The following is an 18,692-nucleotide window of genomic DNA, read 5'->3' as shown; positions in this document are numbered from 1 at the left end:
CAAACCGGAAGAAACTAGCAGTGATGTGGCAACCAGAGACCAAGATTTATTACTGAAATGAAGTGACTCATCTGCACTGATGGAATGAATGAGTGAATGACTGACATTTAATGGGACGAAAAGCAAATCCCTCTATATTACCCTTCATACTTAAAGTGTAATATAAAATGTAACTGGATTATTACACTTAAAGTAGTAATAATTAGTTTCTTTGTTTATCATAACAAAGTGTCAAATGACAATTTCAAAAGGAGGTTTGCTTGTGCTGGTGAACCCACAGTTAATCTGTACCTCTCCATTACCACAGCTATACTGTTTTGGCTCACTCTCACTGCTCTTCTGATGCTATTTCTATGGGCAGAAGGAAAAAAAGTTTAAGTGAAGAAGCGACTATAAACTCGTGTTACATAAACTGGCTTTTTAAGAATACATTTTGGGGGTTGAAACCACTTCTGCAGATGAATTAGTATGAATTTTGGCATTCTAATGTGAAATGCAGCACAAAATCTGAGTCTCAGCACTGCAGATTAAGCTACTGATGGAGACTAAATTCAGCATTATAACCGCTTTACTGGAAACAAAATTAGATGACAATTGCCAAATTAATCTGGATGGAAAGATAAATGAGTGAGCCGATGCGTAGGTTCTAGGGGAGAGCTCATTGGGGACAACCTGACAATGCAGGAACACTATTTGGACACTCGGGGGATGGAAAGTCTGTCTCTGAGGATTTATTGAGGCAATAAAAGATAAGGTCACTGTGTTGTAGGCTTTAATATTAATGTGCCATTTAATGACCCTCACCATGGACGAAACTAGGTTATCATTAGTGCTAAGATATAGCTCCAGGCAGTTATTTTGTGATGTGCATGTAGCTGCACCGCCAGCAGTGCTTCTGAGAGCTCCTCTTTTGTCAAATAATATATAACGAAATTCCTTTGAAGTTAGCAAGGTGAAAAAAAATCCCCTGGGCGGCTCCTTTTCATTTGCAGTCCTCCCCAGCCATTTATATAAATTCACTAATAAGTAATAAAAAGAAACTAATAATATAAAATCACTAAATACTAAATGTTTAGAGCGAAAACCTGCATATATTTGTATATGCGTGTGTGTGTGTGTGTCTATCTGTGAGTGTGGCAGGGATGTTTGGGGGTGCTGGATGTGCGTCCCTCCCCTCGGTTCGGACTGTCCAATAGGAACAGCGGGAACCATGAGCTCTCCCAATCAGCAGCGACGGATGATAGTGAATGGAAGTTTAGTTTTTGAGTTTGGGATAGATTACCGGAGAGATTAAGAGAGAGGCTAACGCTGTGAAAAAGTAATTTCAAACTAATGTCAATATAAGTTTGCGCTCATAAAAGAGTAGGTGCGCAGGAGCTGCTCGGATAAGTCTAACCAACAGCCCTCACTCTCTCTCCCCCAAGTCTGTGCGGAGGAGAGGAGGGTGGCAGGTGTTCAGTGGAGGGAGACGCATCGCCCCAGTCGGCTCCCAAAGCCTCAACAGGGTTCCGACACGGAAGAAACCAGCGGGGTGAAAACAAAACGCCGCAAACTGAGGATAGAAACTCTCGTGAGTACGTATGGACAGCGATAAAAAACAAACAAACATATATTTGAAGTATTGCTTTTTCCCGGGCTCGTGCGAGCTCGCGGGGGGACCGTTGAAGACTCTGGATAAAACAGCGAAAGGCTCCAGTGTCGCAGTAGCAGCAGCGAGAGTAACGTTACCGTCTGGCTCTGAGCGGCTGGTCTTTCACTTAAAACCTGCCACTTTGGTGTCTCGCAGCAGCGCCTCCACGGCAGTGCACCCGTACTAAGGTGGAGAAAAGTCTCGGTTGTTGCCGAGAAACTTGAAATCCCATTATTTTTGTGAACCTGTTGTCTCATTTTTCCGAGTAATCCGAGCCGCGGCGCATTACCACACAAGTTAGCCGGGCTGTGTGGCGTATGCGCGCGGGCAAAGAGTGTCCTTGTGTGCGAGGGAGAAGAGTGGACACAGTTTCGACCCACGGACATTCGAGTTTAACGTGTCAAATTGGATATCTGTTATCTTAAGTTTTGCTCAGATAACAGAGTCTCTTAGAAAGAGACTCGGCTGCCCTTTCCACACTTTGTTTGCTGACTAAATCCAAGGGAATTCACCGAATCAATTACTGGATTGATTTTTAGAGCATGCAGCCATACGGGCAGACTACGGATGGATAACTTAGGTGTTTTATCGCTTCTCTGTTAATGCGACCGCCGTGTAAACGGCTAAATGACCCGCGGGACAAATCCCCGGTGAAGACATCAAAACAAGCGCGGATTTGAAGTCGATAGCAGAGAATAAGCCGATAAGTCTAAACACACACACACACACACACTCTAATGTATTAACTCGATGGTCGGATCAATCCAGATGGAAATGAGGTAGACTATCACAGGTCGTGGAAAGACACGGACTCCGCAGCCGCTGCAGTTAAGAGATCACGGCTCCGGTACATCGTGAAGCCCCGGACAAGTGAGGGAAAGTCAGTCTGCCTGTTAACCGAGCCTCCTTACCCCCACAGCCTGCCTAGTTGCGGAGTGAGAGTTGGGAGTTTGTCAGCAGTGACAGCTTTACCCCGGGAAGGGCAGAGCTGAAGCCTGCCCCCGCCACCAGCACCTCCACCACCCATTCGCACTTCTTCTCATTCGTGCGCAGGGCAGAGAGAGACTGAGAGTTGCAGAAGCAAAGCGCGAGAAGCGGAGCCTTTTCCCGCAGGATGAAGCCGGGAATTAGCTGTTCGGGATCTCCGGAGCGTGTGGAGGGACCCGCTGCAAGGAGCCGGGAGAAGATGGTGATGGGAACCGTGACGACCCGGAGAGTGAGCCGGTGTCTGCCTCTATTTCTCCTGCTCCTTCTCGGCAGCAACTGCCACATGTTGCACGGCCAAGGTATGAGCTGAACTCTCAAATGACAGATGATGCAGAGCAAATAAGAATGTTTCTCATTAGATTTTTAATGCGGGTTCTTTAGTTTTTTTCATAGTTGATGTAAGCAGAAAATCTATTGTCTTAATAAACACCCCTTTGTCAGACCCCTTTGTCACTGCAATCATGCTGAACAGGAGCAAGAAGACATAAAGACCCTAAACTGCAAAAACAGTGATTTAACATATTAAGTTTATCACTTGGTGGAGTTCTAATCCATATCTGCAGGAGGGGAAAAGAGAGGGTGGTTTTATGGGGGTAATTATATTCTTGTGTTCAGAGACAGAAAAGGCTAGGTATTTTGTGCAGTGCGTGTATTAATTATTATTATTGTTATTATTATTATTGTTTCTATTCATACTATAAATCGCAGGATTAAGTTATTGAGGATGTGTGTGTGTGTGTGTGTGTGAATGGGGGGGTGTCTTAGTGTTACAGTTTCCAGGCACTGATAATCCCCCTTTTATGCAGTGACCTGCTTAACTACAGCTCTTGATTTGGCACAGAAACACACAAATGCACAAACATGTAGATACACACACGCACACAAACATGCAGCCTCACACAGTGTGTTCATTTAAGCCGTATCCCATTTTGGCGTTGACCCTGTTGCTTAGGCAGGTGTCCGGATTAGTATGAGACTTGTAGCTGCGTGCTGAGTGGAGTAATTGTTGAATATGGCAACAGGAAAGGAGACAGATATGATGAGATATTGATCCCTTACCAAAGGTGGAAATGGTTGGTTGCCTTGTTCTAAGTATTTATATGTTGTTGTTGTTTTCTTTTGTCGCCACAGTGGAAAGAAACTGCAGTGGTTGTGCTATGAATGTGATTTTTTTTTTTAATGTACCTCATAGGAGGATGTGAGAGTGGGGAAACAAAAGCATGGAAAAGGTCAGGCTGGTGTTGACATGCAGTTTTTCTCTTGATCACAGATGGTGTGGTGGGCAGAACGTAAGGCTGAGAGTTTGGGGTAATGAGGAGGAGGAGGAGAGGTGGGGGTCTTAGGAATGTCTGCCTGTGTGTGTATGTGAAAGAGAAGTGTGGGGGTGTGCTATTTGTGAACGTATGGAGGATATGTGCAAGCGGTTTAAGTGCAAGAAAAGTGCCCGCATGAGTGTGAAGAAGGGGAGCGGGGAGGGTGAGAAAGTCAAGAGTGTGGCTGAGAGGGCAAGGAGGTGGTGTAAGAAGGAGTAGAGGAAGGAGAGAAGGGAGTGGTGAGGAAAAGGGGTGAAAATAAAACAGTGCTGGCTTGGAGGAAGAATGCGGCGCACCGTGCTTGTCACTCACAAAGCCTTGCCTGCAGTTCAATCAATGATGACGGTATGACAACACCTCTGTGCATGTCAAAAGTTGCTCTCCTCTCCCTTCTTTCCCCAGTTGTCACACTCTCCCATCTTCCTCCCTCCCTTGGTCTCTCCCTCCCTCCCTCCCTCCCTCCCTCCTGCCAGCGGCTGCAGAGTCAGCTCCTTCTGTCCTCCTATTAATGTCAAGGTCTCACCACCAGCACCCAAGTTACCACACCCCCCAATTTTCCCACCATCTAGCCCAGCAGTCCCTTTCAGCTGTCTGGATTTAAGGGGTGGAAGGGGGTGAATTGGAAATTAGTGAAACAGATTGGTGATGAGGCTGGTTGTGGTGAAGGGGTAGGGTGGTGGTGGTGCAGGTTTATTGATTTGATAAGCTGTGCCAGTCGGCCAATCGAAGACTGTAGATTTTCCAGGTTCCGACCCCTTTATCCCCAGCATTTATCAGGACGTTTTATTTTAGGAGGAAAAGGATGAAATTCATGAGCCAAGGTTGATCCTCCTGATCTCCCCCATCCCCCCCCCCCTCCTTACAACCCACTCCCTCCACCCCTGCCCCTCTCCCCTTTTCACTCTCTCTCTTCTCTCCGCCAATCGATGCCCACACCCGTCCTCATAAATGCGAGGGGGTTTATATGAGCCAACTCGCGTCTCTGGGAGCACATTTAAATAAGCTCATCGATCTTTCATTTTAGAGTTTAAGTGACGGCAGCATTTTACTGTCCCCCCATCCACCCACCCCCACCTCCATCTCTCATCTGCTCACCTCTCCACCCTCCCTTCTTTATTCATAACTCATCCCCCCCTCACCCTCCAACCTCTGCCTCCCTGTCACGGAGTGGGTTCTGCTCCACAGCTGTTTGACTGATTCACATTTCCAGCATGGATCCAGACAGAGCCTCATTGTAGACTTTACGTATATTCTGGTGAAGTCAAGGATAGGTCACATGCGCAGTGTTTCCAAATGTTAATCATATTCTACATCAATAACAGAGGGAGTCCAGAAGGCTTTACTATCTTTAATATAGCTGTTCAGTGATGAAAAACGATTTCTTGGTTTTTCTAAAAGCAGCCTTTTTTTTAGGTTCTATACCAAACCCAAACCACTCATGACCACTGCCGAATAAAGTTTGAAAATGTGCAAGAGTTCACGTGTACAAGACACGTTAATGTATACCAGTGGTTCCCAAACTTTTTTTGCTGGGCCTCCTTTGTTTTACATGAAAAATGTTCCTGCCCCCCCATACCCCCCTGCGCGTGCACGCACTAACACATCCTCCAACCACACACCCCCATATTTTGCTCCATTGCGGTTTATTTCACACCTCAAACATTTAGTAAACAATTAAGCAAATACAAGTAATCTGCAATAAAAGACATAATGATAAAATAAACTACTAACTCTTTTACGCTACCTCCGAATCTACACGGGTATTTTTGGAAAAGCAACTGTTTTGTCCACACGTAAACAGCGTTTGGAATCACCAAAACTGAGATTTTTTAAAACTCCTTTTTTGCGTTTACATGTGGACGAGGAATACAGAGTTCGTCACGCAACGTCAAAGGTATGTGCCTTTTTTCACGTCATGCTGTGCGCCACGTTATTGTTTACATGAGAGGAATTGCAGAATGGCAGATAGAGACAAAATACTGTTACTGTTAATCTGACTATCCTCAGGTTTTACATTTACTGTCCATACATTTACAAAGGCAGAGGCGTCACGGTGTGATTATTTTAGGTGTAGTTGTTTTTTTTTCCTGTGTAATAAAATTCAACATTGCTATCAATACATTTAAAAAAAAAAATGCCTCTCTGTGCAAAATGGGTTTAAAAACATAAACAACTGTGGGATACTGTTTGTCCGTGATTTGAAGAGCCCAGCGCGTGCTCCCAACGAAGGGAAAATCAATTTTGCAGGGGAGACCTACCTCGGCACTTGTGCACGTGAAACCAAAGGGACGATATGCTTCACCATATTTTATAGTCTTTGGCTTAGAATGAAGTTGGATTGGAAACATGTTCAGCTATGCTTCATCTTCTGCTTTGCGTTTTTGTGGGCGCCCCGTGCTAGCAGTGTCCAAGCGTTTTGTTTTTTTCCTTTTCATACCTTTCATACCCCCCAACCATGGCTCTGCGCCCCCCTTAGGGGGCGGGCCCCACACTTTCGGAAGGTCTGATGTATACAATGCCAGTGGTCTTTAAGAAGCCTAAATTGAACGCAGAGCTGTTATGCTAGCAGCTCCATACTAGTGGGTGTAGTGTTTTATGAATCACAGTTCAAAATAATCCTTATTTATCTTGGTGAAACGCCTCAGCCGCTCATCATCTGTCCAAAACAAGCTGTTTTAGCTCGCTTCCCTTTACGGCCACCCTCCCTCATTGGCTGCCTCCTGTAAATAAAAGGCTTGAAAAGCAGCTGCTGTGCTTGCAACCAGAGCTGTGTGCCTGAGATAACTATTTTAAGTATATCCCAGAGTAGAAAAAATGTATGTATCATATATCAATAAACAGATATATAATTAAACTGGACCTATAAAAGCATTGTTGGTTCAATATAGTGTGAAAAATACAGCCTTTCCAGGCTTAAATCTGACTCCAGCATGCCAGCTGTTAAACCACTGCTCTTCTCTCAAGTATAAAAAATAAAGTGGAACGCAAAAGTTTTCCTTCTAACCATGAACTTTGAAGCTCCTTCCTTCGTCCTATGCCGGGAAAAGACTTTCACCACAAAGCTGACCCACTTAGTGGATCTATCAGTGTGTGATTAGGTTTGATATGACACATGCCATTGGCTCTGCTAAGCCGGTACTTGGTGCTGATTGGTCCACTGGGCATGCTTAAGTGAATTGAGGTCAGAGATAGGACATTATATGGTGGGCTGTGGGCTGGGAAGGTTCAGAGCATGATGTCAAAACCCAAATCAAATAGATTAGCATGCAGTTTGATGCACAAACTTCCATCCTCAAGTACACACTAAAGTCCTTCCCTCTCATCAGTGTCAAACAGCAAAAGCGGACGTGGAAATTTGCTTAACCTTGCAGTAATGAGGAGAGGGTAGATTAGAAGGCTCATCTAAATGATGATCATTGTCAGTGCTGCACTCGCTATTCATGTTTTTTAATTTATTTTATTATTTTTTTACTCTACTGACAGCATCACCAATATTATGCCGTTATTTTCCATTTTTCATCATCTTCCACTGATGGTCTCACATTTCTGTGGCAACCTTTGCTTGGAGCTAAGAAAAAAAAGCAATATTTTAAGAACAGTAGAAGCAATTTGTATTAGAGGCTGTTTGTTACCAGAGGTGTTATTGCACCTTTCATTACTTTAGCTTGCAACCTGGGGATTTTGATACAATTTAAAATGTACATGTAATGCTTGTTATGCACATGTTCTTTCTCTGCTCACAAGTATTTAATGCCACATTTGAATTCTGGGGGGATGGTGAATCTGTGTGTGTGTGTGTGTGTGTGTTTTAGAGTAGACCAAACATTGGACAGTGTGAATACATGTGTGTATGGGGGGTTGTCTGATAGATGTCAGGTTAGTCAGGTGTTAGAGCAAGTGAGGTCCCTGGTCGACTCCCTTATTTCCTGTCTGTCAGGAGGAACAAATCACCACGTTTCCACTGCCACCTGACACTTTGTTCGCTGTGTGTGTGTGTGTGTGTGTGTTGGACTGCAAGAGAGTTTGTGTGTGTATCTAACTGTTTCTGTGTGCATGCTTGGTATGTGAAAGAGATTCTGGTCTTGACAGGACTACAGAGTACATACAGTATGTGTTGCTGCCCGTGCACATTGTTTTTGTGTGTGTGTATGTGTGTTAGACTGATGCTAACCCTCTATCACGCCTAAGTGTTTCTTTCTCAAAGCCGAAGAGGTGGCAGTTTAAAAGAAACAACAAAAGTTCCCTAATGGAAGATAATCACCTGTGTGTTAGTCTGTGTGTGTGTGTGTGTGTATAAAAGTAAAGTACATCTTTTCTAGCTTTTTTGTTCAAAAGCGCACACACATAAACCCACATGAGCGCTAATATGGCTCTTTTTTGGTGAGTCAATGAGGTTGTTGTAAAGAGCTCAGTCATGCCATGATCCCTACTCTACTACAGTTCTACTATGAATGTGGAGAGTTAAAGGTATAAAACAGTCAACATATAGGATAAGGCGCAGATATAATTGCCAGAGGCGTTGTGCGTTTTTCTCTTTCTGCTCAGTTTGTGCTTCTGCCCAGTCAGAATGGTATTTTGTCTTTGTGAAAAGATGCATTTTGCTGGAGTTTTACCTCAAAAACATCCTTCAGAGCTTTGAAATGTGAACCAAGCGGGGTAGAATGTGGTTTTTCTCTCTCTCTCTCTCTCTCTCTCTGGCGTCCTGTCTGTTTTGCTTCTTTTTGCTTTTCGTTTTTTTGGTGTTTGTTCTTCCAGTATCGTTCGTCTTCTTTTTGGTGTTGGATTCTCTCTTCCTTCTGTCTCTCTCTCTCCACGAGGACAAAATAATCTATTGCTGCAGGCCGCACAGGTGGAATGGAAGCTGTTTTGCTGTTTAGGCCTTGGTGTTTATTATGTAAGATGGGGGAGGAGGCTGCTATTGATCCACTCTGTGTATGTGTTCGAGGAGTTGGAGGACATCGCACGGAAACCTTATCTAGTATTTTTTTTCTATTTCTCAAGCGATTTATCGAAATGAAGCATAATGACTGCAAAACATGCACAGTTGGTTGTAATCGTAACGAAGCAAAAGACACAGAGATTGATTGGCCGACAACAAGACAGAGAAGTTCTTGTTCATGCATGCACTCTCAAGTGCTGCTTGTTATCTTAACTGCTAATTTATTAAGTGTCAACTCATACATGTAGTGTGTGTCCCCCTGTGGAGATTTCCTATTCACATACAGTGAATTGTGTAAGTTTAAGGGCTGTACGTCAGGGCTGACTGGCACATTGGACGATTGTTTGGTCGATACACTCTCATTTGACCAAAGTCTCGTTGGTCAGACAATCAGCAGTGTTTCTTTAATCAGGGGAAAAGTGCTACATCAATAGCCTTCAAGGACTGTGCACTTAGTTTTTGGAGCCTGAGCTTTGGACTTGCCCAACCTAATGAAACCTAATGAAACTTGCTAGATCTAAGTATTTTAATATTTACCTTTACATATACTTCAAGGTCAACTCCAGACTGTTTGACACCATACCACAAGACATTGGTGTGTGACCTCCCTGTGTTAAATGATATGGCTGTAACCAAAATATTGAAAACTAAATATTGAAACTGTTAGTTAATGATCAGTAAGGAGGATGATTGTTAATTGCAGCTTTATTGTTTAAAGATGCTCGGTGCGGGTAGCTCATCACATCTGTCTATGATTCCTGTTGTTTTTCTTCAGTGAAAAAGAAATTACCAGCAATACTGATAATTTGATAAATCTGTTCATAAATCTGAATAAATTCAACATGGAACAGGTAATTTGTACTATTAATCACAAATACTCTTTTTTTAACAGGCTATGTTGAAAACATGCATAGGAAATATTTCATATATAGTTATTTTGTCTTTCTGCAGCCCATATAAATATGTTAAAATCCAATATTATGCCTGGGTAGTCACAACTTTAATATGTGACATCCACCCAACAGAGAGCATAGTGAGGGACAGGCAGGTTTGCTGAACAGCTGCTGCATAGAGGAACCAAATCAGCTCACTGTCAGGAGGGAAATTCTTCTCCTGGTCTGAACCTGAAAATGATTTTTTATGTTGTATAGTGGAGCGTCTGACATTTGGCTTTAATGTTAAACACTTGTTATTGGAATTAAATAGGACAGTGACCTCTAAATTCAGGTTTTGAGCGGTTTGCCTTAGGGCTATAGCTGTGTCCAAAGGTAATTAATTAATAATGCATTGTTCAAATTTGGTAAGGATCTAATTGAGATCAAGCCACAAAGAGTCAAAGCAAGACTTTCTAGTGGTTGCTGTGCACGTTATTGCCAGTTACACACTAATATAATGCGACCTCTGGCTATTGGGAAACCAAAATGGCTATTAGCAGTTGTTGTCAAGGAGAGTTATTGTCAGTGGTGAGGAGTGACAGTGCTTGCATAGCAGCTTGGTAAGACCTCACAAACTGTGGCATATGGTCTTGAGTCTGATTTCGCAATATTCTGCAATATTCTTTGACAAAATCATAATGTATAAGGTGTGATTTATTTATTTATGGTAAACAGTTACTGAAGGCAGTAAATTAACAAATAAGCACCAGAGTAATTGAGTTGTTAGGTACAGCCATAACGCTGACAGGTCTGTTTTTCTACTCTACTTAATGCTGAACTTTTGTTTTAGTATTCTGAAGGTGGTACTTTTACTTTGTGAAGGATCTCGTTACAGTTCATCACTGTTAAGCTGCTAAAGAAACAGGTGTTTGCAGGAGTTGGTACCAGAAAAAGGAATCGACATAGAGTGAACAGCAGACTTTGCATTGATATTCACGAGGTGAACAAAAAAACAGCTCCGTCTATATAGTTCTACTTGATGGTCAGATGCAAGTAAGAGGTAATTTTAGACCAACTAGTGGGCCTGCAGCTCTTGTTTGCTCATTGTCAGACATGTATGGTTAATTTATCTTGTTGTTCTTTGAACCACTGTATATTGTGAGATGAAAAAAATGGTTGTTTATAAAAATTTAACGAAAGAATAATAAATATATATGTTTTTTAGTCTTCCTCTTGTACTCTATATATTTATTGTATAATGGAAAGTAACTAAATACAGGCAGTATTTCTGTGAAGGTTCTCAGTCATCCAGGTCATCGTAGTCAAAGGAGCTTGCAAAGAAAAGCGTCTGGACTTCTTTAAGTTGCTTGAAGACGTTTCACCTCTCATCCAGAAGCTTCTTCAGTTCTAAGGTCAAGATAAGGTGGGGCCAGGTTTCACAATGACCACCCGAAACTCTGGCTGATTGGGACCCACACCCAGTTTCACACCTTGGCTCAGGCGATTAGAGGATCATCAGGGGGTCCTTTTGTCCCTCTGTGGGGGGTCACTCCCACTAGGTTTATATCTGGGACTCTCCACCATTTGACCTTAGAACTGAAGAAGCTTCTCGGATGAGAGGTGAAACATCTTCAAGCAACTTAAAGAAGTCCAGACGCTTTTCTTTGCAAGCTCCTTTGACTACAGGCAGTATTAGCTGCTTAATTCATGGCAAACAGCATTCGCTGGTAGTTACATTAATGACTTAATGACACTTAACTAACAATTATTAAAATGGGGCTGACTATTTGTAAATGTTGATATGCCTATAAATCATAACCCTAAATAACTAGCAGTAATTTAGTAGTAATAACATACTACTAAATTACTGCTACAGATGATTATGATTTCACTCTCAGTTAACTGTGTAGAATGGTAAAGGCACAACAGATAGGAAATACAGCTAGCCAAGTGTTAAAAGTTAAACTCTACTCATGACTAGGGATGGTATCGTTTAGGTTTTATCCGATACCGGTGCCAAATCGGTACTTTTGAAACGGTGCCGGTGCTCAAACGGTGCTCAAACCGGTGCTTAAAGAATGGAGAACACAAAATTGGTCCAAAAACCTCTCATGTTCAGCTGTTTTTTGTAAAAAGATAACAATGTTAGCCTTTTCTGCAGCTATGGGGCATATATGGTATCACTCTTGGCTGGAAGCAGTGCTTAAACAATGGAAAAAACACAAACTTTGTCCAAAACCTCTCATGTTTAACTGTTTTCCACTTTTTCTTTGGTCATTTTAGCCTTTTTGGCCAGGGTGAAGGGAGTATCTGCCATCAAACAAGAAGACAGCCGCATGTAGCTATGATGATGTTTGCTAGTTCACCTTACATGCATTAATGTAATAACGTGGTTAGCCTACTCAACGTAAATTACACACGAACAACATTAAGCTACTCACGCAGAGAAGAACGGCTGCTGCTGCCATCATCATCCTCATCATTTCTGCTACACTGGCAGGGCTAGGGGCCAGGACTCTCCTCTTCGGGTTTTTGGGGGATATTGCTAACAGGCAATATCAGGCACCACACCCGCAGTAGATGTGCTCGGTGTGAGGTCTCGCAGCAAGCTATCATACGGCGCATTTCTGGGCTTTTAAAAAAAACGCTATGCGTCGCCAGGTGTTTCATCGGATTTGAGGTGTTACCTCTTTTGACAGTATCACAGTATCAGCTTAAAGCCCTTGTTGCAGGCTGCTGAGTTTGCATATTTTGCTGTGAAGTACAGCCAGACTTTTGACCGCTTCGCCTTGGGCATTTTTAATCTGTAGCTCTGCTCTAAAAGAATGCACGTACCTGGACCCGCCTACTATCCTCAGAAACGTAAAATGATTGGCTAGAAGTGTATCACAGCTCAGGAAAAAAAAGCACCGAAATAAAGCACCGAAATGTGCGCTGCTTTTCGGTCTGGTTACTACTGTTTATGTCAGAACCGGTGCCATGATGGCACTGGACACCGGTACCCATCCCTACTCATGACTGTTAAAATGTACGTGTAACGTGCATATGAATATACAAATTTTGCATTTGGTTCAAAAACTACATATGTTTGTGAACTGGCAGAAAAAAATAATAGTTTTTATTTGGAGCAAATATTTTAATGAATCACGGAATAGATGTTAAACATTTTGTTACCTTTAGTAGTCTATAGCCTAGGCTTAATTAAGATTGAACCAGTTGTTTAGGAGGAGTTTGAGAACAAACACTACGATCAACATAGTATGGTACTTAAATAAGCCGAGGTTCATATTAACAGCCTGTTTTTGACATTGTCATTAATAATACAATACTATATTGCTCTGGTGCTCAGTAGAGCCTTCAACACTGAGCTGAAACATTTCAGTTTTTTCTTTTTAATAAATGAATAAGCATTTTCTGACTGAGTTGTTTGTATTTTTTGTGGAATGTAATCTCGGCTGATTGTTCCTTTTGAGACCTTTGGGTGTTTTCTCTCTACAAAATCTTATTAAGAAAGATGTGAAAAGCAGGGAAGCTAAAGGTACCAGACAAAAAATAAAAAAACACCTTGTCAATTATGAAGCTTTGGGAATATATATTTAAAAATGTCAAGAAGTAAACTGACACAGTACATTCTTGTTTGTGTGAGCATCTCACAGCTTATTCTTTTTCGATAACCCATATATGAGAAACGTTATGTCCTTTTTCAGTGCTTTACAATAAGCTGCAGCCAGACGATGATGAAACAAGAACTAATAAGTGAAAGCCGCTGTGATAGCTTCGTCATATGTAGTCCATTTTATGGGTTTTAATGGTATTACGCACTTTGAACCCTGTGATAACAGTAATCACTGCAAAGTTATGTACAGCTGAGTGCCTCTAAAAAGCACCACAGACAGGCGCATAAGGATTAGCCTCTAATCAGGGCAATAATTAGATGGGTTTCACATGGAAAAATGTTTGTGAAACCTATTTTGTATATTAGCACTGAAAGTTGTTTGCTGCATATTTCATAGCTGTACCAAGTATGACCCTGTGACATTTTATTTACCACCATATTTCAAGTGTGACTGTAGCTAGTTAGCAGATAACTTTCTCCAGGTTGTTGTTTTTTTTCTTTCTTGGTAGATCTGAAGAAGAACTCAGAAGGAGAAGTTTCATCATTTCATCATTTAATTAAAAATTGCAAAGCAGCAAAGAGATCCTTCTTGTGCTATTCAGAAGAATATCATTTGAGCTTTGTTTATTTTAGTTACTGAGTACGATATGAAAACGACTTCTTTCATTTTTGCATAAACTGCTTCCCACCACCGTTTGTCTTTTATTTGAAACTTGAAAATCAGGTTAGGAGCAAGCACCACCAAAACTAAACTGTCATGACCAAAATGTGACCAAAATGATTCTTGTATTTTAAGAAATATATAGTCATAAATGAGAATGACAAAAAATATATATAACTAGCAGTTGCTGAGGTTGTTAGATCAGTGTTAAATCAGCACTTGTTAAGTCAGTTTCCTAGTATTTGAAGCCAGTATTGTCTACATCCATGTTTACTAGCTTTCAGTCTTATATTTCCTTGTTGTTCTTGGATATTGTTTAGTATATTATAGCACGTTTCCTCCACATTTTGAAATGTGGAAGAGTGTGAAACCCCTTTTAGTACTGTGTTGCATCACCTACGTGCACGAGATAAACAAAACAGTGACCCATTTACAGGAAAAACAGTTCAGTAGAAGTACTGGAAGCCTACGTCTACCGAGGGAAACTTTACAAACCTCCTACCAGTTAATTAATAATATGGAAGAATAGGCATTTGTTAAATTTTATGTAAAGTGGTTTTCTTCTGACTAGGGTACATGCTATAGCGTACGTCCTTGTTTTAGTGCTACTTTACAGTAGATTACTGTAATTTGTTAGTAGTCAGTGTAAGTCTGTAATATTGCAGCTATAGCGGCCAAAGTGTTGCATGCTGTGTAGGAGTTTTCCACATAGAAACTTAAATATACACATACTGTATTTCTCCATACATGTATATACAAACAGCAAAAAACAGAAAATCTCCTTTTTGATATTTGACTGAAACATCAATGTATGATGAGAATATGAAGTAACTAAAACTTACTTCCTTAAAATGACACCGAATCATCACAGATTTCAGGTTTCCCAGTGAGTTACAAAAAGCAATCTAGGAACAGATTTTGCTTTACAGGAACAACTGGTGGAGCTAAAATAGCAGGTGGCTAGAGACACAGCAGACACACACACACACATACACGCACGCGCGCGCGCGCACACCCACCCACACCCACACACACACACACACCCACACACACACACACACACACACACACACACACACACACACACACACACACACACACACACACACACAGCCTCCTTCCTAATACCTGGGAAATGCCTTTAAAATCCTAGACTTGTACTGCCAGTCATTTAGTGGCGGCACTAGATTAGTCGAAGGCTTAACAGCAGTCTCACTGTGAGGTGAAGACAGTGACTTTTTTTGCCTCATCCAGATGGTTTCAGTCAGTACTGGGATTCAAGCGGGCAACCATCCAGTGTATCATACCCGAGGCTGTCTCTTTTTCTCTGCACTTTCTGTTTATCTCTCACTGCGTCTTTTCTTCCCCCCTGTCTTACTTTTCTACACTTTTTTCTTTAAGCGAAGCCACTTTAACTGTAGCCTCCACAGGGTGTGGAGTGATATAGAATGATTGTTCAGTGCAAGATGATCAAGGGCCCTCTTTCCTGGGCTTCCTGCACTAAACCTACCTGGATGAGACTCTTTATTTGTTTGCATGTGCCTTTTCGTTGTGATGGGGCCAGCACGAGCTATTTGAATAGGATCTTTGCATAGTCATGGAATATTACTGAGGTCAGGCTTGGTCGAGCACAAATGCGGGAGTGTATGTTGCTGTTTTTATGAGAGCAGCATGATTTACTCGTTCAGTGCAAGGGCTTTGCCCCTGCTGCAGGTGTGTGTTCTTAGCTTGACGCGTTTGATCTGCCACAGGTGCTTATGAGGGTGGCTTTGTGTGTGCGCGTGTGTGTTCCTGGACACTCGTTTGCTTATGGTGATTTATGCTATAGGCTCAGAGCAAAAGAGACCCTTTTTGATCTCATTCAGGAACAGGCAGGAAGTACTATACTCTGTGTCTGTGTTGGTGGGTGTGTGTGCATATGAGAGAGAGTGTGTCTGGCCAGAGGTTTTTAGCTCAGTCCTTTGATCCAAGTAGAGGTGGGCATACCTCTGTGAAGAGCCAACCAGCATTATAGAGACATGGCACGCACTACAGAAGTGTGTGTTTGTGTGAGAGGATCAGTGTGGCAGAATTGTGTGGCCAGAATAAAAAACTTGTGGCTTGCATTTACTATATGCACATGTACACACATCAACACCCTGCTGTGCCTGCTGTTGTCTCATTATTAATTACGATGAAATAATAACAGTGTTCATGTGTCTTTAATTTCAAGACTGGTGGGCAGTTCTGGGGTAAACCCACCTTTTCCTCTGCCTTTGGCACTGCTTATGAGCTATAATGACTTTATTTAATGATTAGATGATATTAGATATTTATGTTTTTGCATATTGGCCAACTGATACATTTAGTTTTTAACCACATTGGTTCTCTGAGTAGCGAATCATCCTCTGTATCTGTTTTCTATCAGCTGGGGTAGATCACCATAAGAGGTTTTACAAACTAGATTGCTTCACATGGGCCCACTTTTCTGCAACTGGAGTGGATTTGTGCCATCACTTGTAGTACAGAAGTATTGTGGTCATGTTTTTGATGCTGACTAGTGCTGGATTGTGAAATGAATTGCTTCTGCTGTTTAGTAATGTCTTCCTGTATGTACTTTTCCTATGTTGGTTGATGAAATCAATGTTTTGATTGACTTGGGGTTGAGTAGATAGGAATCAGGTTGGAATATAAAAAAAGCGGGGGGGAAAAGCAATAAACCTGAAAAAGCGATAAAAAATGTAGTTTTGATTGACGGATTAGGAAATGAATGGACAAAGATGGACAAGAAGATATGCTGATGTGAAGAAATGTAATCAAGAGGAGAAAAGTAATTCAAAACGAAAGTAAAAAAGAGGGAGAAGAGTCATTTATGGGGGTCACTGGAGTAGAGAGATAGATGAGAAAAGTCTGCCGAGAAACTGAGATAGAGATAATCAAAGATTCTTAGTCAAGACAGATGAAGTGAGCTCCTCAAATAAAAGACTAAGACGTGGGAAAATAGTTGGCTAACAGACTTCCTTTATCTAATTTTTAAATTCATCTCTCACTCACTTCATCTTTCTCTCCAATCATTGCCCATCACTCTTGTCTTCTATCCCTGCCCTGCCTTACATCTTTCTTTCCTTTCTACCACTTATTTCTCTTCTCCACTCACTGTAATTGGGAAGGGGAGGTGCGCACACATTCATCTCATTAAGTGCATACACAGGCCCGCACACAAACACAACACCATTCTCAGAGACATTTTGTTATCCTATAGTAAAATGAATTTGTGTGCACTGAGCCACAAGTCGTCTCTCACAGGATTCACTTTATCTTGTGAATGTGGGAGTAGAAGGAGAGAAAGGCAAACAAATGAAAATAAAATGAAAGCATTCGAGCGAAAGAGAGAAATTAATTATCTTGTTTGCCTGTTGATGCAAAACTTTCAATAGTGCCCTGTGCTGAGCTCCTGTGCTGAACAAACACACTACACGCAGCCACACACACACATGCGCAGCCTCTCACATGCAGACACTCACACACAACCTCAGTCATCTTGAGTTATATCCCAACCTGGAGGCTCAGCTGTGTTGTCTATGGTGGTTGTGCTTGACTCAGCAGAATGTTCATGGCAGACAACAGTGCCACTCATTGTTTTGTATGGCCGGGTGCACTTCCAACCTGTCATCACATCACTCCGCTGGACATGACATTTACCTTTTGAACGCTTGTGAGTGCAGCAGAAATGTGATTGCAATGTCAAGCATCAGATTCATGCAATACCTGTAGAAGTGGTTTTTTGGGGGACGTGAGTGCCCTATACCCAGTTTGCGGTAGAAAGTAACAGTTGTGGAAGAACAACAAGAAAATACTAATTATTTATGAAGAATTATGGGAAAAAACTTGCACGTTGGTACTGCAGTCTGAAAATGCAGGAGAAGGCTTAACTGCCACTACACTAATGGTTAAGTAAAAATGCATTTTTCATGCAAGCCCTCACCAGATTACACCATGCATCTTGTGCCGCTTTCACATGACAGCAAAATAACAATCTTTAATGAATTTTACGTTTAATTATCTTCTCTATTAAAAAAGACACAAAATTCATCAAACGGATCACTTTGGATACAAAAGACCGTAAATGAAGCGATTGACTTGAGAGGACCAGTTTTATGAAAGATGATACCAGGAGGAGCGATTTGTTTACAGTGTGTGGGGATCCAGTTTATTGGTTGATTTGTATGGATACTTCTGCATCTTATGTGTTTAGGTGCATGCAATCGAAAGTTTCGAGCACAGTCAGTTTCATTATATCAATTAATCAATCAATCAATCAATCAATCAATCAATCAAGTCTTAATTAACTTAAGTTTATTTGGTTTTTAATGTACTTAAAAACCAAATAAACACAAAATTATTGAAAGCAATCATATTCACATGGCAAAAACCCTACAAATGCTTACTTATTTCATTTGAAAAGGAGGAGAAACAAAGCCAACACACACACAGACACACACACATGTGTGTGTGTATATATATATATATATATATATATACAGCGGGGAAAATAAGTATTTGACACATCAGCATTTTCATCAGTAAGGGGATTTCTAAGTGGACTATTGACACAACATTTCCACCAGATGTTGCCATCAAGCCAAATATTGAATTCATACAAACAAATCAGAACATTGAAGTATACAAGTT

At 41.5% G+C, this 18,692-nt stretch overlaps 1 protein-coding gene across 2 annotated transcripts in view; it reads left to right on the top strand.

The window, feature by feature from the left end:
• The first annotated feature begins 1,262 nt into the window (after window positions 1-1,262).
• sdk1b (sidekick cell adhesion molecule 1b) overlaps window positions 1,263-18,692 on the top strand; it is a 277,817-nt gene continuing 260,387 nt past the window's right edge. For both annotated transcript variants that reach the window (XM_005929299.3, XM_005929297.3), the window contains exon 1: window positions 1,263-2,916. In XM_005929299.3, coding sequence (XP_005929361.1) covers window positions 2,745-2,916 — 172 coding nt within the window. In that variant the 5' untranslated portion in view covers window positions 1,263-2,744. The remainder of the gene's footprint in view (window positions 2,917-18,692) is intronic.

The sequence above is a fragment of the Haplochromis burtoni genome, unplaced genomic scaffold (genome assembly GCF_018398535.1).
Source record: "Haplochromis burtoni strain Fernald_Lab_line unplaced genomic scaffold, NCSU_Asbu1 Contig_122, whole genome shotgun sequence".
NCBI classification, from domain to species: Eukaryota; Metazoa; Chordata; class Actinopteri; order Cichliformes; family Cichlidae; genus Haplochromis; species Haplochromis burtoni.
Note: the sequence above shows the minus strand (reverse complement) of the source record. Positions and strands in the feature narration are given on the sequence as shown.